Here is a 27,558-nt window from a genome sequence, read left to right as displayed (position 1 = left end):
GGGACACTCGCCACACTACATTCAGTCATGTCAAATACCTTTTTTTTTTTTTTCTTTTTAAAACAGTTTCCAGGCTTTGAAGACTAGAGCTTTGTTCAGCAGCTGCACCAGAAGCAAAAGCAAGTTGTCCAAGGCTACTTCTCAAGCACCGTGGTGTTCTCCAGCTACATGAAGTCTCCAAATTCAACATCTTGCAGGAAAGCAGGGGTTCATTAAAGCCGCTCTAGCACAAGTGACACTGCCACAATTGGAGGAAGGGAAAAAGGCAGGTTTTTTTAATAACATGACCAGCAGAACAGCAGAGGGTGTTATTAAAACACAGGATCACACAGTCCTCATTGCTGTGGCCAGGCAGTTTCCTCTGAAAAAAACCTGTGAGCCATACAGCTGGAGGGAGACTGGGAAATTTCCCTGGAAGGGTTTGGAAGGTGCTCTCACAGCTGGCCATTTTAAAGCTCTTCAAAGCAAAGCTTCCTACCCAGCAGAAGCACCAAATCCGCTTGGAGAGGGGGACCAGGACACAAGAGCAAGTTTGTACCTGCTGGAGTCAGGAGCTCCTCATCACCCAGCCCTTTTGCTTCTGATCCAAGAGCTTGTTCTAGCACATCTGCTCAGGCTTAATTATCCCCCTTCCCTCTCAACTCCCTAATGAGAGGCACATCAGTTATCTGAAGGCAGAGCCCAGGGGAGTTTTACAAATTAGCCATCCCAATTTATGTCCACGTATTTCTGATAGCTGCAGGAAGAACACTTGCCTCAAGGTTTCCTGCAGGAGTAACAGTAACTGAAGTTTTTTATGTGGATCAAAAATAAAAAAAACACCAGTGAATTTAAAACTGAACTTTGTAATCGAGCTTTGCATACATCACCATAACACAAGCCATACTATCAATATAAATCCTATTGTTAGACCACTGCTATTCCCAGCTCTTAGACTGTGTTATTGAGCTTTGGAGAGTGAAAGCAGTGCTTTCTTCTAATTAGTTAAATTCAGCTGAAACAGAAGATTCCTTGACATCATCTGTTTGGATTACCATTATAGAAGGGACAAAGGAACACTACTACAACTGCACTAAAAACTAATTAACACAGTTCAGTCGTTAGCGAGTGCAGCTGCCTGAAAAGTGGGATTTTGTCACTGAGTTTGAAGTATCTCCTCCTTCAGAGGTGAGCTGAAAAAAAACCCCAAAGCTTCCCCCACTACAGAACAAAAAGCCTAGCGCTGACCTCCACCAGATGCTCTGAATTACAGGTGACCTCCAGCAGACTCAGCGAGGGTTTCAAAGACACACATTTATCACAGCCTTCTTTAATAAATCAGAATTAAGCAGACTTGACACACTTTAAGCCATTTTAGATGACAGTATTACTAATCCACAGCAAACCCCCAATTAACCAGTGTGCTGCCGCAAATAAACAGAATCCCGAAACAACCAAGGAAGTTAAGAGCTTGGAACTGCAGAACCAGCGCACTGTTTTCAGTAGCCTTGAAATTTTCCGTTGTACTGTCAGAGTGACTTATTTCCCCACCCCTCCACCCCCCTTTACTCATCTCTACCAACTTGACAATTTTAGAAGTGCGGGGCTCAAAAGAAAGGGGGTGGGAATGTTCCCTACTTGAGATGTCTTTTAAGGTTGGTGAGAAAAGTGCTTCCCCCTTCACTCTGAGCATGAGTTATTCCTACCCCCAAAACTGCGCAGATCTCCAGCAGTAACCAGAGTTCAGCAATCCACAGCTTTTGGGCTACAGAGGCAGCCAACTGATACACAGGCAACCAAAAACCAGACAGTTCTCTTGGTCACCTAGAGCCACTGTGAACCCTAGTCAGGACTCAAGCCCATCATCCATGAGGTGGGAAAGCTCCATGTCCTATTACTAATTCAGCAAACTACCTGTGCCTTTGCCTACAACTCTGTCTCTGCTTCATACAGTATTATTCAGGAACTTTGCAAACAAGCCTCAGTGGTGTTCCTGATCTGTGTGATTAAAAAAAAAAAAGCAGCCAGGGATTTCACCCCTCATCTTCAGCAGATGTATGACTGATAATAGGGCACAGCCCAAACAGACATATCAGAAATAGGGACTAGGCAGGAGGTTGAATACAAAGCCTCACACTTCTGGCTCATATGCTAAATTTAGTCCAGTCTGGTAATGACCTAAAAAACAGTTGATGTGGGTTTCTGTGACACATGTGGTAGCCTGGTCAGCTCCATTCAGTTCCTAAGACAAGAACCTGACGCTACAAAGTCCTGATGCCTTTTGGGTGACTTCATGAGAAGGGAATGATGAAAAGTAGTTATCAGTTCACACCTCTATACAATGGTTGATTGACACAAGCAGCTTCAGCTTCTGATCCATCCTGTATCTTGCAAGAATTAGGGGAACATTCTCCCTCCAGGTATTTTACATGCTCTTGAACACGTTTTTTTTTGTATTAAGGAAAACTAGCAAGAGAAAACTAGTATCACTGATAATGCAGACTTATTTGCAGAAGTATATAAAACCTAGAGGATTATGAAGTTCACCTATCTTAAGACTTGCTTCTTGTGCCTTCCAAAACTGAAGAAAACTGGCAAGAGGCAGCTGCACACAGAATATCCTGAAGTGTCCTAATTACACTGAACTTCAGGTAGCAGCAAAGATACCTGTGACTTTGGAAGCCACCAAGAGGCACAGAGGACAATTTAAGGACTCACTTGCTACTGAGCTGAATTAACAACAAAAACCAAAACCCACCAAACACAAAACAACACTAATGCAACTCCTGACCCTGAAGAATCCTATTGCGCTCCTGCCACAGAGCGCAGGAAGCCTCGGCAAACAGACAAACTGAAGTTCAAAAAGAAGAAACTACATCAAATGCAATATTCATCAGCCAGAGGACTAAAACTTTTGGCTCTAACAAGACAGAGATGCTGGTTCAGGCTCAAACCAGTCAGTTTTAACACAAGCTGTTCTCATACATGACCCCCATTTACGCAACCAACTCCAGAGAAAAACTAATGGAGGAAAACAGTTTGTAAGGCCCCAAAGCCACGTGCACATTGAGAAGAGGTGCCAGCAGCACCTGGACTCTCTCAAGGCAACTTTGCATGACAGCCTCAAATCTCTTTCCCTAGAATCCCTACGCAGACAATAACCCCACAAAGCACATTTCTTGCTATGACTGAACAGGCAAATCTTTGCTTAACCCTGAACTTTTTCTGATGCATTGCACTGAAGTGATGGAAGATTTTTTTTCTTTTTCCAGAGAACTGACATTTAAAAAAAAGATACAGCAGGTCAGCACAAAGAGACAATTTTTCAGCAAGCAGAAGTCACTGTAAAGGTGAGGCAAGGGACGGCACCTGAGGATCTGCACAAATCAACACATGTCCACAGGAACTGATGCAAAGCAGCTCAGGGAGAGGAGCTCCCACATTGGCCTTTGATTGCTCCAAATCCTAATGCAAGAATCTCATCCTCTAACTTTAATGCATGCCGAGAATCAAACACACCCCTCTCCTAAACAATCTATACTCTAAATCTTAAAACTGAGTTTAACAACAGAGGATGAGCATATAGTTTACTTGTCCAGTGGTCAATAAGCTTTGCAGGAGCGAACATCAAGTTCATTTCAGTGGGTCAGCAAATTTTTCTACTTCTTTCAAAGCATATGCACAATCATGACATGCTTTTAAATGCAAAATAGTGCCTCCTCACGGATGCAAGGGCTTAACATTATGAGTACGTTATTACTAATAATTTCAAATTCTATTAATATTTATTGTTTCATTTGGCAAGATACAAGTCTCGGTATTATGCTGGGTAAATTCAAGCACTGACCAATAACTAAAACAGGGTTCACAGTTTAAGCGACTTGCTGAAACTGTGGAGGTATATTTCTTTGGTCTTGACTTAACCACAACTAGTGTTTTGACATCCCCTCTCCCACCCCAGTTGCTAATGCTGTGGCTCTTCTCCATGTGTAAAATGCACTGCTTTTGCATTCTGCAAAGTTAGCAGAGCATGGCTATTTACTGGCAAAATCTACTCCTTGATCCAAACAAGGCAAGTATTTAAACTTACCTGTTCGTAGCAACCTTCTGGTCACACTGCCAACATCAAACAAAAGAAAACATGGCAGAAACCAAGAAGTAATAAAAACCCCCAAGATCTGGATTATGACTAACATAACTTTCTCAGCAGTCGCAAGCATGCCAGAATCTGTTTAAATCCAAGACCTTGGATAAGAGTTCATTATCATGGCCACAAGTTTTAAAAAAATATGAAGCAGCACTAGCCGTAAGCTCACTTGCAGCGTGCAGTCACTCCTATCAGCCACGAGAAGGGTGAGTTAACACCTCCTCGCATACCTTCCCTTTCAAGGAACGCAGACTCCAGTACTGAGTTACAAGGATCTGATTTCTGACATCTCAACTTTTCAACCAAGCGTCCTCGTTCCCCCGCCCCCCAGTCTCTCAAAGCCACATTCTCCTCTTGGGATCTAAGCTTACCCCAATAACCGTGTATGGATTCCTCCTCTAGGCCAGGAGTATTAAGTTACCTGCGATGCCAGGCCTGTTAAACAAAACACTGATCATTTAGCATCCTTATTTTCAATGCTCCCCTCATTTCACAACTGACACAGTGACAGGTTGAAAGCCTTAAAAGAAAGAAAAAAAAAAAAAAAAAGGAGGTGCCTTCAGTAGCACCAAGGAGTAAGTTAGTATAACCATGCTGAGTCACATCACAGTTAGATTTGACATTTCCAGGGTAAGTGCTTCACTCCTAGAAGGATTGTTTCTTTATTTCATCCTTGTTTACTTTACAATCCTGTCATAAAAATTAAAGGATTACAAAGCAAGGCCATCACCAAATTTTTTGCGGAAATCAGTCCACATGTCGTTCTTGTCCAAGTGAACTGCAACCACCACAGCCAAGCACAAAGTAGATACTTTCAATAGTATTGCAATGCACCGCTGTGGAGGACTGCCCCCAAGTACCATCGATATGGACACATCTCATGCGAAACATGAGGTCAGTATGAAAGCAGTCCAGTATTGCAAGGTTTAAAACTTGCTTTGCTGCTACAGGAAACCAGCACTCCGCATGCATTCATATTCAGCTGTGTTGGCTTTGAAGATTTGAGAGAGAAGGTCAGTGAGTTTGAATTAATGGTATTAGACAGAAGAAAAACATAACTGGTTTCATTTGCCTTCAGCAGAAATGAGAGTTTAACAGAGCATTAGCTTCCACCAGCTTCCCCTAACGAAGCAGCTTTCATTGAATGTATCACCAGGGAGAAACCTCTCCCCACTCCTAAAAACAAAGAAGAAGAAAACAGGGGCTGGGGGTGGTGGTGGAGGACTTTCCCCAAACAAAACAGATAGGGAACAGCGAGGACACAAAAGCAAGTTTTGGACTTCATCTATCACCAACTCCATGCCATGTTCTGTTCCTCCAGGTTTCAAAAGCACCAGGTTCCTTCCAGTGCAGACCTCCCGTGGCTGATACTGTGTTTTAAAAAGCCAACAGCCCCCCACCCCAAATGGGTTTAAAAGCCAAATCTGGTTCTTTGGGAAAAAATAAAAATAAAAATATTTAAAAATCTGGCTTTAAATCTTTCAGACTTGACTGAGCATGGCTTAAAGGAGCAGCTTCATTTGCCCCTAAAAGCAAGATGAGTCTTAACTCTTCAACCACGTCCACACTGGTGATTGAATAGCTTCATAGAACAGTTTTAAAATACTGTTTACCATTACAACTTAGAAACACTTTTTAAGAGAAAAATGATTTTCAACCTCTGGTCAGACCTCAGCAGACAACCTGGCTTTATGCTCTCATCCAGCTTTTCTGCTGCAAAATAACAGGCGTCTCATCGGACATTCGTGCCTCCACAGCTCCAAAGCATGCCTGGTCCTGCCACCGTCAAGACAAAACAAAGCGACACAGGCCACGAAGAAATGCCAAAGTGCTTAAGTTGGTAATTTATCAATCTTTTCAACTTGGCATCTATTAACCTGCCATGCCAGAGGTTAATCAGGGACACACAGGCCTGCTCTAGTACCACACACCAAGTTTTAACTTTTTCAAGGGGTATGCTTGGTAACTGCATATTACCAGATCCTATCCTAAACCCTGCGTGGTTTTAGTCAAAAACTTAAGACTTTATTGCCTGCCAGAGTCTCTCTCTCCAGTGCAAACATGCTTAAGCTTACCTTTCGATGTCTTACCTTACTCAGGGGCTGGGAGCAGGCAGACTGGACACTATTCATTCTCTCAATACCATTCATTCATTATGCATACCACTACCTCATCCCCTCTTATTCACCTCCATTCACATTTAGTCTGTCCCAACAAAGTCATTATAAAAGGTCCACAGACTACTGACTAGAAACAATCAGCTGTTACACGGAGAGTACCCAGGCAGTCAGGAAAGCAGCAATGATTTGCACATCTATAATTTACATGCTAAATCCTCCACCACTGCTTTCGCAGGAGAGCGCGCTCAAGGCCAGGTGAAAAGCCCACTGGAATTTGGAAATAATGCAAAATTTATCTAACAATCAACTGTCAGCTTTTAAACTCAACCTTTCACAGGGGGTGACAAATGCTTCCAGGGTTAAGCTCCCCTGAAGGGCAGCAACTGTCATAAATGCAGACTTTTCCTAACAAAACATTAACACAAATTTAAAACATTAATTTTTAAGGGAGTATCACAAAAAAAAAAAAAAATTAAAGCCAGCTACAGCTAGATAGTGCAAGACATTTCAGAATAATCCACCCAGACACTCTATTTGTACAATCTCAAAGAAAATACTCTATGCTTCTTTCTTCTAGCATTTAGTCCAAGGAAAGCACGCACAGGTGAAATGCAATCATTTCTGGAAAGCAGCATTTGACCCTCTGAAAATGATCAAAAATAGCTACCCCTTCTTCATACTGAGTCACTAATATCTGGAAGTCTACATCACCTCCTGTGCTTTCCTTTATGTGTATCAGGCAGAATATTACAGGCATGTTCAGTAATTCACAGTTTAAATGGGATTAGAGTTGACAGACCACCACCACCTCAGTTTAAAAACAATACATGCAGATCCACCCCTCTACCCAATTTGAAGCACCCAATGCCAAGAAAATGGCCTGTGAGTGATCTGACTTCTCTTGGAAGGCTGAATAACTTTGCTCCAGGGAATAAGTCAAATGATTTAAGACTAAAGGACAGCTCTTGGAAGCCGCAACACCAACCAAAAATAATAAAAAAGTATCTTAGTCCTGAATGCAGTACTAGCCCCAGTTTGCAGAGAATCATTAACGGCTACACAAGCCCAAGAGGCAGTAAAATCACTTAAATCACCTTTTTCCATGAGACTAAATCCACCCTCAATATCAGACAATTATCAGAGAGGCTGAGGAACTGGAAGAAGATGGAGACCAAAGATGAGGAAAGAGCATTAAAGAGGTGAGCAGTCATAAGGCCAAAGAGATTGAGTGGGGACAGGAGGGAAAAGCCTGGCAAAGGCAAAGAAGAGGTTGCCTTAGTCATGAGTAGGTGAGTGCTAGTACTTCTCTGCAACAGCTGACCAGTATTCAAGTGTTCCAGCATCAAGGAACAAACATTTCTGAACATCCAAAGAAGGTAGAAAAAAGGAATAAAATAATTAGTTGGGGAAGGGGGCTAACAATTTTTTAAAAAAAGAGAGAAAGAGAGAACTGCATGGTTCTGCCAGCAATAAAACTAACTCAAACCATTTCCCTGAGATGTGGTATAAGATCCATCACAAGGGGCGTTTTCTAATGGCGAGGGCAGTTCATCTGCAAACTCCGTGCTAGAATCGACAGGCACTGGCACACAGGCTGCATGACCTAGTAGAAACCAGAAATGGCAAGGTCGTATGATTCTTCAGTCACGCGAGCTCTATTTTGGTGAAGAAAAACAAAGAGCAATGCTCTATGTTCATTATTCCAGAAATACATGGACAAAATCCACAGGGAAATGGAGGGAGTGAAAGGAGGGAAGCTGAATGCACACAATAAGACACACAATGAAATGCTGAACTCCTATATGCACACCCACATATATAATTCACATTCAATATTAAAAAAAAAATGTTATTCAGCAATCTCTCATTTTTGCTGCCAGAATAACGTCCAGAACAGCAGGAAAGCAAAGCAGAAAATTCAGACACCTCTCCCTCAGCATCACATCACCCCTAATTTAAGCAGACAGTAAACCGGATAGCTATTTGGCTGGGAATCCACTCCATACAGGAGCCTGTCACTTTAACTGTAGGCACTTTTCTGCCTTAACAACAACCTGTTATGTGTTTATCCTGGTTATGACTCCAATTAAATCATGGTTTAAGAAGGGCACCAAGCATCAACAGGTGCCGAGAACATTAAGTTATACCGCAACCAGCAATCTCTCTATGCTGGGGTGGTTTCAGATGCACCCTTCCCTTCCTAACAGCCCAATGCTGCCTTACCTTGTTTGAAGAAAAAAAAAAGAAAAGAAAAAAAAAAAAAAAAGGCTTTCAGGACTCTTAATTTCAGCACTCCTTTGCTTTCACTTCCAGCAGGGAAGGGCACAGCTCCAGGGACAGGAACCTGCTGGAGAAGTGGAAGCCCGCTCTAGCAGGAGCAACGGATTGCCAACCACCACTTCTGCCCCTGGGCAGACCCCGGTGTCCTCAGGCATTTCCCCCTCACAGCTGGTATTCACAAGGAGGCAGCAAACCTGGAGCCTCCAAGGAGCAAGCTGCCACCACCTTCTACCAGAGAGATCCAGTGGTGAGGTGCGAGCTCCACACACACCCAATGCTCCAAAGGCGGCAGCCTGCACCCTGCAGGATTTACTCCCTTGGCTTCCAGATTAACAGCCTGCTCAACCTACTCCAGGTATAATAGGCAGGCACAAGGTAAGACAGCAGTTAAGCACGTATTTGAAGGAGCAATTAGTTGATCTTCTAAAAATAAAGTAAGAAAACACTGAAAGAGCACACCTCTGCTTTCCATGAGCTCAAGAAGAAAGCAACAGCACAACATAGGGGCAGCTCCTCCTGCTTGCCACTCCGGTATCAACAAAGCAAGTGTCCAGCAACCTCAAGGCTTTGTTTACAAGCTTTTCATCAGATTGGTTTTTTATGGTTTTTCAAAAAGAACTTCACTTTAATGCCAGTGCACAGTGATAACCAGAACCAGGACAAAACACAAGCTGTACTTACATGAAAAGTAAATGTAATATTCTCCTGGAAAATGAAACAATGCAGAGCCTCATCAGGGGGCATCTTCTGCTTAACCCTACATATTAGGACCTTAACTGGGTTTGCAAGATTCACAGCTGTGCTCAAAGCTAACATTATGGGCTGCTGCTGCTGCTAAGAAATGTTGAACATGTGGGAGTGCACTCAGCGAGACGCGTTTCCAAAAGCTTGCTGGGATTCTAAGATAGTCGTGATGACACTTAAAAACAATCACCTACTACAAATCCAAGCCTGCCTAGACCACAGTATGGCTTCACTAGAAAAGACAGAAGAAATACCAAGCACGCCCTTCTAGACACAGCAGCCGAAAGGCAAGCAGGGACACCATTTTACAAGGCAAGCCACTTGTTTTACTGAAATCCTGTGTGGACTTTTTTTTTTTAAACTGCTACTACAAAGAAACAGCCTCCATGATTTGTTTAATCAGCATTTAGTAATCTAATGCCAGTTCAGTCTTAAGAACTGGGTACCATAAGCATAATCCTAAAGACAACTGCCATACTATTCAGAATACCAAAATTGCTGCTCCAAGTCTGGGGAATGAGATGGAGAAATAGTTAGAATTACCCAACGCAGAGCAATACAAAGGCTTTATTTTTCTTATTTTAAATAGGGCCAGGATATCAAGCTAGAAAAGGCACTCTGCTCCAAGCCATCTTAACTGAATTCATATTCTACAGTTTCATCTCAATGACCATCGCAATTATATGATTAAGCAGGTGCACTGTGCTTTCAGGTCTGTTCGACAAGCTGAGCTTCAATAGCCTCCGCGATCAAACTGACAAGGTAACAATGGAAGAGTGAACTTACAGTTCCAGCCAAGAGCCCGTCCTTTCGGGGGAAAAAAAACCAGCCGCCAGCAAAGACACTGTATTCAGCTCTAAAAGGAGCAAGATGATACCCTTGAAAGTTGTCATTTAGGCAACAAAGATGATTTTTTTTTTTCTCTAGTTGGTTTGGTTTTGGCAGAACAATCCATGGATTTAAAGCTCTCGTAACGGCAGGTACCACTATATGTCCTCAGCCGCGTTTAACTGGATTTTATTTATAAGCCACAACCTGTGCCAGCATTTCTAACTGCTTTGGGGGAAGGGGGGGGATTCTCCCAGTTCTGAAACAGAACCGTTGCCACGTCTTTGTGCGTTTTGAAGTACCACCATGTGATTACCCTCATCCCTGGAGACCTCATTAAGACAGAGCCCCAGAAGTAGAGCAGAAAGAAGTGTAGCGTGACATTTTAAAATTTACATTCTGACTTGTAAAAGTTTCCAGAAATGTCTATCCTTTAAAAAAACCAAACAACAAAACACAACAAAACACCACCAAACCCTACCAAAACAAGACATTCCAGCGCACATGCTCTTCCCCTGGGGACGGGCCAAAGAGAACAAAGCCACGTGACCATCCTATTGCTCAACGCAACTCTTGGAAGGTGTTCAAGTAGGATGATAAGTGCAGTGTAAGCCTATAATGAACATAAAAAGGAATTTATCCCAAATGTAAACTGTGTCCTACCCTTTGCCTCAGCCGATCTCAGTGGAGCAAACACAGGGAGTTTTGTGATTACAAAATACCCAACAGGTAAACTAAGGAGCTTTGTACCTTTATTCTCCTTGACTCAGGACAAGCCTAAAATTAGAAGGGAGTGCGATGCTCCATGTGTTACACTCCCTGGTAGCTCCGACGCACTTTACAAATGATCAGCTCTGGAAACTGGTCAGTCAGGGAGATTCAAATGAAGCTGGGCACTATCTGTAATTCCTTTCATGCACAAAACAGGGTGACACTTCCCTTTTCCAGCTCCGATGCTTAAAAATAGAGCTCGGGGACTACAACACTGCAAGGGGGCATCTATCCACAAAAGGAGGAAAATAAATCAGCACAAAGTAAACTCCTGTCCAAGGGGAGGCTGCAAACAGCTCGCCCTGGAGCGAGCGCATTGCTCCCCGGCGCAGCACAATAAAACCCCAGCATGGAGCTGCCGCAGCCAGCGACAAACAGCCCTGCGGTGCTGGGGGGCTGGGGGTGCCCGGGTGCGTCTCCCCATGGGTGTAAACACGCTGGCTGGGGCACCCCATCAGCTGCGGGCTCGCTCCGCCCCGGCCCCGGTTTCCGGGTAGTAACAGAGCAGCCAATCCGCAGAGTTGGGAGCTCTGCCCGAGGCCTCTCGCCTGCAAACATGGGCTCCCGGGCGGCAGCTCGCCCCAAAGCTGGTGGGAACCAGGGATGGGATCCCCCGCTTTGGGACCCCGCAGTCCCTGGGGTGGGGGTGTCTGGGCTGGCGGCTACCTGGGGAGGCCTAGCCTTGAGCTCCAGCACTTCCCAGCAGGGCCGTGGGATACCCCTGCGCTTCCAGGCCACTGGCAAGCGGGTCCTGAGGTGTTCTGGGGAGCCCAGAGCATTCCTGCAAAGCCATGCTCGCAGGTGGGGTGTGGGCAATACCCCCCCACTCTGTGGGGACACAGGTCATTCAGGAGACTTCAGTGAGCGTAGTGGGGGGCAGCAGCCCCCACCAAGCAGGGAGGAAGACAGCGTGGCTCCCCACCGCAGGCCCTTCCCCAGCATTTCACAACGTCACAAACACGATCAGGGGAGAAACAATGAGTGACTCAGAGTTTCAGCACATAATCGTCCAGGCGATTATTAAACATCAGTTCAACACATTAACACGCACACATAGAGCTCTGCCCTCCCTCCAGCCCCAGAGAACTGAGCAACCTCTCCCCTTCCCTGATCACAAAGAAGCATCCACAAAAGGACACGGACGTGTTAGGATTGAAAATAGGAATAATAAAAAGACCCCACTCAGCTCCTAAACCTGTCAGAGCAGGAGAAGGCAGCAGTGTTATTCACTCTGGCCATCACCCTCTCCCTACCCAAAAAGGTAGCCCTTGGCAGGCCATAAATCCACACCATTATTCTCCATCGGTGACATGAAAAGGGGGTGAAAAGGGAAACTGTAATGAAAACGGCAGCAAAAGGGGGGGGGGGGGGGGGGGGAACAGGAACGGGAACCCTACACAACAACAAAACCCTCGAGCGGTGGGGAGGAGCAGCCTTCAAGTACATTCCTTCAGACAAGCCCCCTCCCCTCTGGTCACCACCAAGACCCTCCTCGCTCTTGCATCTGAAACCAGACCCCTATTTCAGTTCAGCTTCCAGAGAGGAAGATTCCCCAGGGAAGCGTCTCGGGAGCCTGGGCCTACTGAGCTGCGCTCACCCCGGGCAGGCAGGCAAGTCAGGCAGACAAACAAAAAAAAGGCTGGGGAGGGAGGAGTGGTGAGGAGAGTCATCTGACACATCCAACTTCCTAAGTTTGTTGTCCGCAGGAGACTGACTGCTCTAACCCTCACCCCTCAAATCACCAGGAAGGCTGCACCGACAACAACAAGAGCTTTGCTTTTGGAAAAGCCTTGGGTTTCTTTTGTCAGGGGGCAGAAAGAGAGCAGAGCGGAAACTACCCAGGATTGGGAGGAATGCCAGATATTCAGGGCTTTCTACCTACCACCACACAGCCTAGCCACCGCTAGAAATACAGAGCCAGCGAAGCCACTTCAGATAAACCTGCTCTTTGTCTCCTAAAATGCTGCGATCACTGGAGATGCTGGCTATGAACCGAACAAAAAGGGGGGGGACAGGGGGAGGGGGGAACAGGGGGGAGGGGAAAGGGAAAGGAAAGCAGCGGTGGATCAGGTTGGGCCTCAGGCCCTCTCTGGCCCAGAGTGCTTTCCAGACTATCCCCCAGAAAGATTTTATTTCCCCACATACAAACACTAAACAGCTGGAATTCCTGACCCTCCTCCCGGTGCGATTAAGCATCGATTGCAATTGGCGTTCGGCAGAGTATGACATGTGTGTAACTTTAAACCCCTGGATAAAAATAGCTCCGATTCAAGCATGATCAGTAGTCATTTCCTATTTGCTTAAAAACAAGGCGAAAAATATATGAAGAGCAGCTTTATAGAGAGAAATGCGCAGGCTGAATGTCAAACAGAAGTTTCCTTCTATAAGCCACCCTCACGCCACAAACAAGAGCGGTGCCCTCCCCCCCCCCCCCCCAAAAAAAAAAAAAAAAAAACCAACACAAAATCCAAGTAAGTTTGTTTATCTCTCTCTGGAAACCAAATCAGACCTGTATCTCGACCCCTTGACATCACGAAGTTAGAGCCACCAGACCCCAAGTCCTACTGAGGGAGGTCAGGCACGTTCAGTCAACAGAGCTGGAAAACATTTCAGCCACTCTTGCCATTTCTACCCCCTCTCGGCACACACCACCACCTTGTAAACAAAAACTATTAATAAAACAATCCTAAAACCAAATTCCCAATGATATTTTTCAATGCCACCCACACTCCAGACAGAGAGAAAAAGGATTCACCACCCTGTGAAGGGCCAAGAATAAAAATAAGGAGAAAGAATATAAACATATATCGGGGGGGGGGGGGGGGGGGAATAGAAATAATAAAGCCTAACCTAACCTGGAGCATTACATAAACAGGACCTCTTGTGAGACAGGCTGCAGGCCCCAGCCTTGGAGCCCTTTGGCCACCCTGCCATCACCCAGCCACAGGTCTGCCGCGAGCCAGTCCCCATGCCCCCCCCCACCCAAAAAAAATTAAATCCCTAAGCCGGCACCAGAAGGTTCGTGAACCGCAGGCTGAAATCGGGGAGTAAATAATATTAAACACCACAAAAGCCTTTCTTTGGGTTGTGGCTGCCAGAGCTGCTCTCCCCCTTCCTCACCCCTCCCCCAGCGGCTGGGCCCACAGGGCCAAGAGGGGTGCAGGGCACCCAGGCTGGGGGGGCCTTCACCAGGGAGGGAGGCACCTGCAGGACACCCCGAGGGCACCCCGGCCAGTGGCTGTCAAACCACAGAGGGGGATAAGCCTCCCTGGAATAAAGGAAGAGTGGAGGCAAGGAGTAGGCCTCCCTCCTCGGTAAGGGGGGGGGGGCCCTCACACCGGGGAACTGGGGGGGGGGGTGCGGGGGGGGGAAGGCACGGCCATAGGGCCAACCCTCAGCTCTGAGAAGAGGCCTAGGCCTGGCCTCAGAAAGGGGCGCTGCCGCGCCCGGGGGGTGTGGGGAGCGACACCGGACAGGGGTGCCCGGTACCCCCCGCCCTCCCCCCCGATGCAGGCCCGGCCCGGGAGGTGGGCTCGCCCCCCAGGACTGCCGGCGGATGGTGGGAAGGGTTGGGGCGGAGGGGAGGGGGCAGTGCGGGAAGGATACAGCTTGACCACGTCGGTGTCCATCCGCCTCTTGCCCGGGCTGGGGGAGGACATGGTGGCCGCGGCCCGCCCCCGGTGCTCCGGGCGGGCTGTCAGCGCCGCCGCCGTGGACCGGGGACGCCCGGCACCGAGGGGAGCGGGGGGGGGGGGGGGGGGGGGGGGGCGCGTCGGGCTCCGAGCCGCTGGGACCCCCCGCCGCCGCCGGTGCCGCCGCTGCTGCTGCTGCCGCCGGTGTCGCCGCCGCCCTCCTGTGCTGCCGCCGGTGCCGCCGCCTGGGCCCCCCCGCGCCGCCTCGCGCTCCCTCAGCCGCGAGCCCCGCTCCGGTCGCCTCTGCCGGAGCCTCTCTCTGGACCCCTGACGTCACCCGCAGTGACCTCACCGCCCCGCACCGTCGCCATTGGTGCGCTGGCAACGCCGCGGTGGCCCCGCCCACCCCGCGGCATGCCGGGAGCTGTAGTACAGTGGAGCGGGTACGAAAAGACGGGGGGGAAAAAAAAAAATGTTGATGGGGCCGCGGGTTCGAGACCCCGGTGGAGCCCCAGCGAAGAGGGCTCCCTCCCCGTGTGGGGTGGCCAGAGTCACCTGGCGAAAGCCACCATTAAATCCAAACCTCTCCCCTGGATTACAAAGCAGGCACGTGGCAGATGGCCAGGCCTCACAGCACGAGTCACCGTGCCGGCTTTGCCGTGCGACACTGGCAAAGCATTTCCCAGTGCCTCAATTTACCCAACCGGCCGGGGCAGGGAAGGCACCCGCCAGCGCTCCAGAGGTGACGATGGGGCGCGTGATGATGGCACTAATGGGTTTCTTTCAAGCTGGCGGGGCTCTGACGTGGAACCTCCCCACCCAGGGCGGACATCCTGCATTCCTGAACCTAGCATCACCCCAAAAAATTTGCCCCAACGCTTCCTCCCCACATGGGGAGGAAACACAGCTGAAGAACTCTGAGAAGTTTGAGAAAAGGGGGACCTTCACCCCACAAGTGTGTGTGGGGGGGTGATTTCTTCCATTTAACAGCCCAACACACCCCTCTAGCCCCAAGTCTGGCTGGGGCAGGAAGTAACGCACCTCCGGGGTGAGCTAGGCTGGGGGAAATTTTGGGGGAGGCAAAGGGGAACAGCGTTATATTTGAGCAGAACAGCTGGAGAAGCTGGGATAGAGGGTCCCCCGTTTCCCCAGCTGGTTCCAAGCAACTGAGAGAACAGGAGGGGGAAAATCACGATTTTCCTCTTAATTTCTTTAAATTCTTGTATTTCACCTGTGTTACATCCTAGTTTTGCAATGGGGATAATTTCACAGTAACAGCGACTACAACAGCATGCTGTCCCTTTTGGAATGCCTTAAGACCACTCTTCCAGCACCCAAACTCTTGTATGTGGGTGCACAGGGGATTTGGGGGCCCTCTGAGCCGTCCTGGGTCTAAAAACAGGGGCAGGGGCGGTGGCTGGCTTTGCCCACCCCAGCATGGGGATATCATCCTTTCCAGTGCATGGAAACCCGATGGCTTGTGGGGCAGTTCCCTGATCACGGCAGGCATGTGCAAAGTGGAGCGAGTGCGTGTGTGTGAGAGGGATGTTGGAAGCCGTGATCAGGGGGGAACCATGGGGAGCTGCAGGACACCACTGGAAATAGGGAAGCCATGGGGAGCAGGGGAGCTACAGAGACCCATCCATAGCAAGCTGTGGGGGGAGCTATGGGGGACGAGTGGGGCTGGGGGGGCAGCTGCTGGGGACAACAGGATCTGTGGGTCCAGGCAGCTGGGGAAGGGGCTTCTCCATGCCCCACTGCAGAGCCCAGCCAATGCCCAGCCTCTCCTCAGCCCTCTGGGGCTGGGGGTATCAAGGGTGCGCGGGGGGGTGACACGCATATCTCCATATCTCCCAGCATGGCCATGGGGTGAAGCAGCTCCTTGTTAGGGCCACACAATTAAGACCTTAAACTCAAACCCTGCTGCTTCCCAGGGGGCTTCCTGCCAGCACCCACCCAAGAATCTGGTAAGTAAAGGGTGTCTCCTGGAAAAAGCACTGGAGTGGGAAGGTGTACATGGAAGTTTTGGGGTGCAGGGAAAGCAGGGATCAGCCCTGACCAAGGTAGCTGCTGCCTTTCCAAGCACTGGGTGGCCACAGAATGCCTCGAAGAGGATGGGGCAAGATGAAACACAGTAGGAACCCCAGAACTGGAGCAACCAAGGCAAGTGCTAGTTTCTCCAAAGTGGTTTCCTTTGCTCCAGAAAGAAAAAAAAAAAAAAAAAAAGACTGACATGTCCCTGTGCCCTCACCCACATCCATGTGGGGGCGGCAGACCTGGAGTAAAGGGATCCAACTGTGCCTGGGTTGTCTGTGGAGTCTCAGTCCTCCCCAAAGCCCCTTCCCCAGCATCCTCGAGGATGGAGACAACAGACCAGGGTCTCCCTTCCTGATAACTTCTCCCCCTTCCACAGAGACCAGTCCCTCCCCAGCACCCGGCCTTGTGACTCTGAGCCATGGGAAGCCCTAACCCACCTCTTCCTGCATTTTGCCAGCATCCCAGTCTCCCTGGCACTCCAGCATGGGTGATTTATCACCCCAAAAAGCTTTTCAGCCCCTGGCTGAATCTGCTTCAGGAAGCTGAGTGCCAAAGCAGACACAGGCAGGCACAGGGGTACAAGGCCAGGGGCATCTCTACATGTACAGGGTCTGAGGCAATGGCAAAGACCCCACATCAGGCAGGGGAGACAGCAAAGAGTGAGAAACAGGAGAGAGGCACAGCTGGACACTACTCCCACAAAGATGAGCATCCCAAGGGATACAGGAGCCACATGCTAGGTCCAGAGCTCGTCCTGTCCCAGGAAGAAGCGTCGCACCAGCAGTAACAAAAAAACACAAAAGTGAAATATTTATTCCCACCTGGTGACACTTCCCTGCACTGCTGGTGGCACGTCATAGCTGGACAAGACAGTCACCCCTGCCAGGTGACCACATCTCCTTGTTTGCCTCGCACATCCCAGCACAGCACATCCCAGCTCCAGATGGGGCTGTCAAACCCCTTGAGGCCAAGGGCTACAGCAGCAATTTGTGAAGGCAGGGGGCTTCAAGGAAGGCAGTCAGGGAGAAGTGGGGCCCAGCGGCAGCTAGGGGCTGCATTTGGTGTGGAGCCTCCTCGGCATCCCCTCCCCAGGGCATGGAGCTGCCATAGGAGCAACTGCAAAGCAGACCTCTGCCAGACCAACACAATGCCCTGTTGCTGCCAGCCAGGCAGCAGTTCCCAGAGGCAGTGGCCTGTTCAGGCAGAATTCATGCTCTCCCACTGCCGGAAAATGCGGAACACCTTGCAGGACTTCACCGAGAGGCTCTGTGAGAGATGGGAGCAAAGCAATAACCAGAGGTTAAGGCACCGCAACAGGATCTGCAACCGCCACCAGCCTGCCTACAAAGCACATGAGAAGAAACTGCAGAAAAAAACCCTATTTGAAATATCCCAACTGGCTGCCAGGACCTCAATTTGCTCCTCTTCTTCATTAGCCCTTTTTACCAGAGCTGGAGGGGAGAAAAAGTAAGGTGACTTCAAGAAGCAGGACAGCACTCCAACCATCCCCTGCTCCAGCCTGGTCTCACACCTGTGACTTGTGTCCAGTCCCACAGGACCAGCTGGTGCTTTCCCAGCACGTGGCACAGCCAGAAGGGACCAGTCTGTTAGGGACATAACCCACACAAAGTCTCCAAGACAAACGCTGAAGCAGGACTGCTCCGCTGGTCCCTGCAGCTCAGCCCCAAGCAAAGCCAGAGGGAGCTGGCAGGAGGAATCCAAGTGGATAATGGGGCCTGGGGGATCCAGGGAGGCGGCAGCAGGTACCGTCTGCTCCACAGCCACTCAGGGAGGGGTGCTGTGGCCTCAGTGCTGCTCCCCTGGCTCAGCAAACCCACCGGTCCAACAGCCTGGGACTGGTGGCTGCAGGAGCCAGCAATCAAGACATCTGCAGAGAGCATCAGGAGTACTCTATCGGGACATGATATGAAACTGGATCTTGGGCAGCACCAAGCTGCTCAGGAAAGGCTGTTATTTATAGTAGCCCTTGAGCAGATCTGTGCACAACACATCACTGTAACGGACGAGACCTGGCTGAGAGGCTGTCAGCACAGCTGGAGGGGAAGCGGAGACGCTGCAGACATAGGTTTGGTCCTTGCCACCCAGCTGGGCTTTGCACTCAGCCCAAACAAAACACATATAACCCAATTTCTGAGCAAGGCTGGGGCAAGCAGTGTTTTGAGCACTTGAGTTTGGGGCTGGGGATCCCGCAAGACTCACCACAGGCTCCGTCTCAGGCACTCTGTCACACTTTCTGGTGGCAAGGAGTGTGTTCAGTACCACTTGCCAGCCCGGTTCTGGCTTCACAGGCTCCTTCTCTGTTTGAGTCACGGTATCCTCCAGGGCTTCCCCTCCCTCCACTGTGTTGACCCAGGGACACCAGTCACGATGCTGAGAGCTGGGGTCAAAGAAGCTCCTCAAAGAAGTGTCCTGCATAAGGGAGGAGGTGACAGTGAAGAGGACAGCAACAGCATGATTTAAAACATACTTCAGTGACACAATGAAACACTCTCTGCGTCTAAACACCGGCCCTGAGCTGGCTGTGGGGACAACGCTGGTCCCTGGATCAGGAACACCCTGCCCATGCCCCTCTCCTCCCCACCCAGGCTCTCCCTGCACCTGCACTCAGGTCACTCACTGAGCTGCTGGAAGAGCAGAGCCGTGCCCGCTTGGCCCTGCGGAGAGGGCTGGATGGCACCTCCACGTTGTCCCCCCTGCCCCATGCTGCGGGTGATGGGGCGGCTCCTCAGAGTGGGGCTGGTCACCTCCAACTCACCCCGGTCCATGGGGATGGGAGAGTCCCAACCCCGTGGGCGAGACATTGCTGGGGACGGACTCTTCTCGTGCTGCCAGTGGGGAAAGAATAAGGAATTAGTAAGAGCTCCTCTGGTCACCAGCATGTCCTCTGCCTGAAGGGGACGGGGGGACCCTGCCCAGCTCAAAGAGAGATCAAAGCCTTCTCAGCCATTCTGGCAGGAGCAGTGCCACCTTCCCTTCACACCAGAAACATCTCAGATATGTCTAGCTGGACATGCCCCTGACTCAGAGCATCTCAAGTTAAGACAGGCCCCAGGATGCTGGTGGGAAAGGTCCTTTCTGTGTCTTCCTACAGCAGGGTTCAGAGAGGGAAGGACAGAGAGCTGCAAAGGGCAAGGGCAAATGCAGCAGCAACCTACTTCTGCTGACATTGCCTACAGCTGGAGACACAGCACCAAAATGAGCCTCTTTCAGCCTAAAAAGGCAGTGTACACCCAAACTACATCAGTCTTGACTCCTGTGTGCCCCTGTATCACCCAGACACCCCAAGCTCAGGGGCTGGCTGAGCTGGGCCATACCTGCTCAGAGCCAGGAGGGAGCGTGTCTTGGCTCCGTGTGAGCATCCTGCGTGGAGACATGGGCACGAGTGGGAAGCGCTCAGTAGGTGCCGGTGGTGTGCCGCTCGGGCTGCAGGAGTCCAGCTCCGGCCCCACAGACTCCAGCTGGTGAAAGCCCCACAGTCCCACCTTCCTCATACAGCGGGAGCAGGTGATCACTGAGAGGTGCACAGAGCCAGACGCAGCACTGTGGGGACAGAGCCAAGTCATGAGAGAAGGTCAGTGACAAACCTGGGCCCTTCCCTGGAACCGCAGCTGTCAGAACAGATGCAGGTATTTGGCAGAGCACAGAAACAGTCTCAGTTGCAAGTACCCGAGCCAGCACATTTCAAGACATCGGTACCCCTGGGCTGAGGCACAGCCCTACCTGGTTTTGTAGCCCCACATGCTAAGTAGTAAAACAATTCCATTAAAACTCATCTACAGCATTGATTTAAACTGGCTCAGTTACATTTTAGCTTGCCATGAAGCAGAAGCATGCTCAGTTATGACATATCAGCTGAACGTCCCCATCTTCAGCCTGTGAACTGCCCAGCCACAGCAGCAGCTCTGCTCCTCCCCACCGTAAGCCCTTTTCCAGCCTGCACCATAAAAGATCACTTCACCTTCAGAGCTGCCTCAGGCATAAATAGCATGGCTGTTCTGCTCGCAGCACACACTTTGGGAAGCTGTGAGCCTTCAGGTCATGAACCTTCCCTCCCTTCCTGCAGGCCTGACGAGCAATGAAAGTGTTACTAAGGATGACATCTCAGGGATTGACTTCAACATCTAAATCAGCAACAAGCAGGGCAACTGACAGATCAGTTGTTTCACACTGTTTGCCATCTCAGGGAGACATCTATTTTAGATTAAGGAGATTTGCACTGGAGTTTCTGGAAGTCTGTCAATTTTAATGGCTAAAGATAATAACAAAATGGTGAAATAGGGGACACTGAACATTTCACAGGAGAGATAATCAACGTTCCTCCAGCCTCTGACAGGTTTCACCAGCAACCACGAAGTGTGGCAGACACTTCAGTAACAGTCCTACAGCACTACCCACCTGCAAGTCCAGCCACACAGAGCCAGGATGCAGGCAGGAACATGCACTTGCAGGATTTCTGTGGCAAACTTCATCGGTGGTTTCTCTCCCTCCATTTTGTGCTCTAATTCCTCCCCGATCAGCTGGAGGAGCAGACCGATTTTCTCCTCTGTTAGGGACTGCAGGACAGAGAAAGGTGACAGAGCTGGCAGTCAGAGGCAGTCCGATAAAATACACTGCTTCTACCCACAAACCACATCCTACATGGAGAAAAATCCCCTTTTCACTCCCTGAAAGGGCTGGGTACATGAGTTACCACCCTCAGCACTTCTACTCTGGTTAACAGGCAAAAGCCACAGAGTATAGCTTTCTCCTGCCTTGTGCCCACCTGACTCTTCTTGTTGCATGGACTTTGTTCAAGCACTGTTTGATCCCCTAGGCACGTGTGGGGACAGCAGAGCAGGTCGCAGATTCGCTGCTTGCAGCAAGCACGAGCCTGAACAGCCCCCCCTGAAGTGTCTCTCCAATCCCAGGGAGGTAACAGGGGCTGTGTTTGCCTGTGCTTAGGCAAACTGTGAGCACTTCTGGGGCTGCTGCTGAGACACAGTGAGAATGAGTGTCCCCGAAGGGTGTCAGTCAGGCTCCAGACCTTGCTGCTAGTGAACAGCCAGGGAGTTATATGTGGAGATGCAATACATCCATTGGTTTTACGGTTTCTCTTCTCATGGGGCTCTGATGGGTTTCATAGCTCAGCCAGCCCACGATGGCAACCATAAGACACCTCTGTGATTTCTGCTGAATGGATGAAGAATTGCCCACTTCCCACATGGCTTCTCACTGCTGAGAGCCATCTGTTACGCACCGAGCAAGTGTCCGAGTGCCCAACAAGCCAGACTTGGCTGAAGTAGAGCAGGACCTGGCCAGGTCCCTACAAGGAGGCAATCCCACACTTGCTCCTGGCTGCAGCTACGCTCCAGCCTCTTATGCTGTAGGTCCTGCTCTTTCCTCCTGCCTGCTGAGGCTCTTTGCATGACTGCCTCACACGAGAGGCCTCCCCCGCACTCCCTGGGCTCCCTCACCTTCATGGGCCTCTGCTCTGGGGCAGCCTCTGGCACGCCAAACACCTCATCCCACCTAACACAGTGACTGTCTCCAGTCTTGTAAGCTCCCAGCTAAAGGAGTGATCCACGGGTTGCCACATCTCATGGACTGCTTGGAGGTAATGGAGCGGGAGCTGCCAGGGAGAGCTCCTGAAGGAGTCTGTGGGACCTGAAATAAATTCTGCCCAGCACCAGAAAGCACCACACATGCCGGGCAAGGCACACAGTGGGAAACGGACACTTCAGCCCAATTCCCACCAGTGACATCATGGTGACATGAGCCAGCTCTGCTTGCATTGGCCAAGGGCTTGCACAGCAGATGAGGCTTTTCAAACTCCCTTTTATGTGTTTCCAGAAACAGCAGGAGAAACCACAATGCAAGGAACATCCAAGAGCAAAGCCAAGGTGATGACAGACCACTCACACACGCAAGCTGAAATCTCTGATTTGAATCTCACAACTGGTTCAATCAGGGTTTACACAGCACAGGCATGCCTGGCATCATCACTGGGGACCTGAACACACCTGATCTTGGGGACAGACAAGAACTCACCATGTTTTTCAAATCTTCTGGTCTGAGAGAGGGCAGCTGCAGCTCCAGCTGACACAGGCTCTGAAAGCGATCCAGGAAGTCCTGGAGGAGGGCTCTGGGCTCATCCACCAGCAACATGGCAAAGCGATCTGGTGAAAGGAAACGCAGGAGGGTTCAGCTGTGCCACCAGCCTCCCCACCCCTTCTTTATCCCGCTGTGCAAGAGAGGAGATGAGTCCAGCCAAAGTCTCCCCATAGCAGTCTCTCTGCTTTAAAAAGAAAAGCTGAGCACAGCCTTTTTCCTTTGCAACCACCAATCCCCGTGAAGCGCAGCTCTGAAGACAAGATCTATCGCCTTTGAGCACCCCATGTCATCCAGCCTCCTGTCAACCTCCCAGTTACAACCCAAAAAGCATTTTTAACTGTCCTAGAGGCATGTAAAGGTGAAGAAAGGCTGGGTACAGCCCAGCCTGGGACTCTAGTCATGGCTCAGCTGTTTATTTGCTGATGCTGCTCAGAGGCATCACTTTGCCACTGTGTGCTTTGTTGTCCCCACAGCGAAAAAGGGGACTGTGGTGACGCTGCCTGCTTTGAGAACTTGAAGAGAAACCCCAATTCCTACAACAGGAGACAAGAGCAGACAGAAGGGGAGAAAAAAGGGAATAATGCCAGACACGTGCACTAGCTGGGCTCTGAGATACCAACCTGGGCAGGGGCTGTCTGGCCAGAAGCAGAACTTCTCATGAGCAGCACACAAGGCTTTCTTCAGCTCCATGCAGCGCTCCTTATCTGCAAGGCAAAGCTCACTTCTACTCCCCTGCAGAGCCACCTCCTCAGGGACTGGTTTGTTTTTCCCCAACCATGACAGAAAGGCACCAGGCTACAAGGGCTTCCCTGTTCCTCCCGTTCAGCATGGCTTAAGTGACAGATGCCACCTGAGGCTGCAGAGCCTGAAGCTCTCACCTCAGACTCATCTGCCTCCCCACCAAAAGGAGCTGCCACACCTTCAGCCTCCCTCTAGGCAGCCACATAGCAGCGGTTCCTGTAGCAGCGAAGGCAGGCTGGCTCAAGGGGTTATCTCTGCAACAGCGAGCACCACCAGAGCCATTCCACCACCCTGCAGCCAAAATCCCCTCCTGTTCCCAGGCACACTGACCGCGGAGCAGGGGAGCCTGCCGCACTGCACAGCAGTGCGGTGGAAACACAGTTCAAACCAACCACTGGCACAGGGACTGCCCGCTTTTGCCAGTTTTACCTCCTGGGCTACTTCCAGTCCCTAACTCACCTGACCCTTCCACCCTGGCTGTAGGAACCAAATCACAGCCATGTCTGGAAATGGAAATCAAGTTTCCTCAAAAAAAAGATTTGATACTTAATTTAACTTATTCACACCTTTCAAAACCAAAGAATTTATTTTCCAACTTATTTTTCAAGCCCCTCTTCCAACCTCTGATTATTTTAGATTTTCCTAAACTAGTGCATTTACCAACAGAATAATTAGGCCAAGGTTTATTTAAAAAAGATAGTCTGAGCAAACAGCAGACGTCAATATTCAGAGTGACCCAAAACAAAATGCTCATACAGCTTCCTATTATACATGACCCATGCGGCATTTGTCAGACAGCAGGGCTGTGCTCTCTGCTACGTTCTGGACAAGAGCAGAGACTTGCAGTCAAGAAAATTCAGAAGTGGAGATGACACTTATTTGTGGTGGGGTAATAAATGCCTTTCTACAGAGGGCAGATGCAGATAAAGGAAAATGAAGTTCTGGGCAGGTGATAAAGCACAGACCATCACTATCCTGTGGCTCTCAAGCAACACTCATGCCGTGGGGCCAAGCAAACCATGGAGGGTGACAATCCTGCCACATTCACAGCCTGTGTTGCCCAACGTGGGAGAGACAAGAGCTGTTACTGCTCCGTGCCTGCACCTCACAGCATCAGGAGTGGCTGATGCTCTGCAGGCAAGAAAAGGAAAGGTGGTGGGCGTGGGCAGGGAGCTGAGCAAGCACAACAGGAGGGGGAATTTTACTGTAGTCCAAGTAGTTTAAAGAAGGCAGGGGAGGAGTTTACTTATTAAATTACACAATGTGATCACCTGGACTGGCTTGGTGACCAGCAGTCACCAACAGCCCACAGAAAAATTGAATGGAAATCAGGGCAGCAGACCAAGCAGCTGGGCAACAAAATTTTAAAAGGATGTTAAGGTACTGGAACACATCCAGGGGAGGGCAACACAGCTGACGAAAGGGCTGGGTAGCATGTCCAGCTAGGAGCAGCTAAGGGCCTTGGGCTTGTCTTGTTTGGAGACAAGGAAGCTGAGGGGCGACCAGGTTACTCTCTGCAGCTTCCTGAGGAAGGGAAGTGGAAAGGGAGGTGCTGAGCTCTTCTCCCCAGGATCCTGTGATAGGACACGTGGGAATGGCTCAAAGCTGCATCAGGGGAAGTTCAGACTTGGTATTAGGAAGTGTATCTTTACCAAAGGGGTGGTTACACATTGCAACAGTTTCCTAGAGAGGTGGTTGAGGCTCCATGCCTGGCAGTGTTTAAGAGCCATTTGGACAATACCCTTAATATGATGTAATGTTTGGTCAGCCCTGACGTGGTCAGGCAGTTGGACTAGATTATCATCACAGATCCCTTCCAACTGGAACTATTCTATTCTAACCCATCTCTGACAAGAGAAGCAAGAAGGCTTACCATGTTCTCACAAACTAAAGAGTATTTTCCCAATTTGCACTTTATTTTCAGAAACATCAAACACCCAGCACCTCTCAGGACAAGGCTATGCAAGTAATTTACATACATGATGAAGCACATACACCCCCAAACCCTAGAGCCCACGCCTTGTACCCACTGGACACTAGCATACATACACTTGTTGAAGTCAAACGTGAGCTGCAGGCTCATGCAGAGGAAGGCCTGGCAGCTGGAGCACTTCAGCATGTCACACTCCACGTTGGTCCAGCCATACTTGGCACAAACCAGGGGAGACAGCTCATGGGGTTTGCCCGCCCACTTCAGCGGGTGCTCACATTAAGGATAAAAACCAACAAATTTCAGGTTGAGCAGACAAAGCTTTGGACAGGGTTTATATGGCCAAAGAAGAAAAGCTTCCAAGAAGATACAGCCTGTGGGGAAGCCACAGGGAGGGTGATAGAAAAGCAGAGTGGGGAATGGCTGAAAGCTCAGCATCAGAAAGGATATGGTGAATGTTTCTACTCTGCTGAAATAGGCTTCCTTGCTGGCAGACTCCAAGGACAGAGCATCCATTTGAGAAGATCCATTAGCCGATTCCAACCAGTCAGATGTGTCCTTCCTAAAATGAACAGCAAATCAGCAAGCAAAGCATTTGCACTTTCCTGGAAAGATTTCATTAATAAAAAATGCACAGATCACTTTATAACCTCTCGTACTTCAGGCTTACCCTTATAAGAAACCTTTCTGCAGATCTCCTAAAGCCAACTTTTAATTACTTATAAAACAATTAAAAAGATATAATGCAATTAGAAAAGGTGCACATTAAACATTTCATGATGATTGACAGCAGTGGCAGGTTGAGATTTGACTTGACAAGGAGACAGGAACTTGTTTTCTGAGCTTGGTGAAGGCAAATTAACAATTGCAGCATGTTTCTGAAATTGGGGACACTCCCAAGCTCCTGGCATTGGCATTCATGGCTGGAACGCAGGCCCCTGCAGTTGGAACGCTGGGTACATGGCAGGTGCTACCCTTTGGCCTCTCCCCAACACCCCTCCATGGGCCAAAATTTGGGGATGGTTGTGTCAAGGGTGAACTGTGCCTCTGAGGACAACCACAGTCGTTTGACTTTAGCAAGATACCCGCAAAGTTCAGCCACCTAGCGCCTCCAGTGCCTTCCAGACTCCTCAGCACCCACCAGTAACTCCTGTAACTCTCAGTGCCCCCCCAGGCTGTGACCACACACTTTTTGGGTCAGAGGCTCAGTATGTGGCCAGCTCAGCTCAACCAAGCTGTGGGGACACCAGAACTCTACAGGCCAGTTACCTGCCCCTGCCCTTCCAGTGCACACCAGTGCCTCCCAGTGCTCACTACTGCCGCCTTGTGTCCCAGTGTCTCCGTTTCCACTACTGCCTGTCCGCCCCCCACCCGTGCCTCACCATCCCTCCAGTACTCCAATGCAACCAGTACTGCTTCCCAGTGCACCTTTGTCTCTCCAGTATTCCTTAATCCCACCAGTACCCCAGTGCCTCCCAGTCCCACCAGTACGGCCTCCCAGCGCCCACACTTTCCAGTGCCCCCCCGCCCCGTGCTTCCCAGTCTCTCCCTGCACACCTCAGCGCCCTTTTTTCCCCAGTACCCCTCCCCCACAGTAATTCCCAACTCTCCAGCACCCTGCAATGACTCCTGCCGTTTCCCATGCCCCCTCAGCGTCTCCCAGACCTCCCGATAACCGGGGGCTCCCCAGCCTCCTCCCCCCACCGGTGCCACATGGACGGGCCGCCTCCCTCAGACCCAGTGCCAGCGAGACCCCGCCGCTCCCCCTCACCCGTCGGGCCCGGCGCCCTCAGGGGCAATGCCACCGTCGATGAGGTCGCGGATCTGTTGGGGGGTGACGGCGGGCGGCCTCCCCCGGCCTCCCTCCGCCGCCCCGGCGCTGGGCGCCGCCATCTTGGTCCCTCACCCCCTCACGGCCCGGGGCGGGGGAGCGGGAAACGCGGCCGCGCAAGACCGTTCCGGCCCGGCCGTGAGACTGCCCATTGCCCCACGCAGCTCCCGCACGGCCTGTTCGCTCCACGGAGGGTCAGCGGTGTGCTGCCGCCTCCACCGAGGGGCCCCGCGTCCCGCCCTGGGCCCCCACGCCCCGGGCGCTGCACGCCCCACTAGCTCCTGCTTTCGGCGCTCTATTACTCCAGCCTGTGCCCACGACAGCGCGCAGCCGCAGCGAGCGATCGTTCAGCCCTCACGACAGCAACGTTCTCGCCGCGGCCTTCCCCCACCTGCCAAGAAGCCTGC

General features: G+C 50.4%; 2 protein-coding genes across 5 annotated transcripts in view; both read right to left on the bottom strand.

Moving 5' to 3' along the window:
* The window catches only part of UBE2H (ubiquitin conjugating enzyme E2 H), a 53,210-nt gene extending 38,382 nt beyond the window's left edge, over window positions 1–14,828 (bottom strand). The window contains exon 1 of one of the 4 annotated variants that reach the window (XM_055711961.1): window positions 14,476–14,828. In XM_055711961.1, the coding sequence (XP_055567936.1) occupies window positions 14,476–14,528 (53 nt within the window). In that variant the 5' untranslated portion in view covers window positions 14,529–14,828. Of the gene's footprint in view, window positions 1–13,378; window positions 13,824–14,475 lie in introns of those variants that run through there. The other 3 variants (XM_055711958.1, XM_055711960.1, XM_055711959.1) reach the window with 3 other exon arrangements.
* Window positions 14,829–17,322: 2,494 nt separating this feature from the next.
* Window positions 17,323–27,523, bottom strand: ZC3HC1 (zinc finger C3HC-type containing 1). Its single transcript, XM_055711955.1, is given in 11 exon segments — window positions 17,323–17,804; window positions 18,759–18,968; window positions 19,177–19,249; window positions 19,251–19,384; window positions 19,874–20,099; window positions 20,955–21,112; window positions 22,587–22,714; window positions 23,270–23,353; window positions 25,440–25,591; window positions 25,772–25,882; window positions 27,092–27,523. Coding segments are annotated over 11 exon segments (1,467 nt in total). The 5' UTR covers window positions 27,214–27,523; the 3' UTR covers window positions 17,323–17,735.
* Between the last annotated feature and the right edge of the window lie 35 nt (window positions 27,524–27,558).

Source organism: Falco cherrug, chromosome 5, assembly GCF_023634085.1.
Source record: "Falco cherrug isolate bFalChe1 chromosome 5, bFalChe1.pri, whole genome shotgun sequence".
Taxonomy (NCBI): domain Eukaryota; kingdom Metazoa; phylum Chordata; class Aves; order Falconiformes; family Falconidae; genus Falco; species Falco cherrug.
The sequence above is the reverse complement of the archived record's forward strand: the minus strand, read 5'-3'. Positions and strand labels throughout refer to the sequence as shown.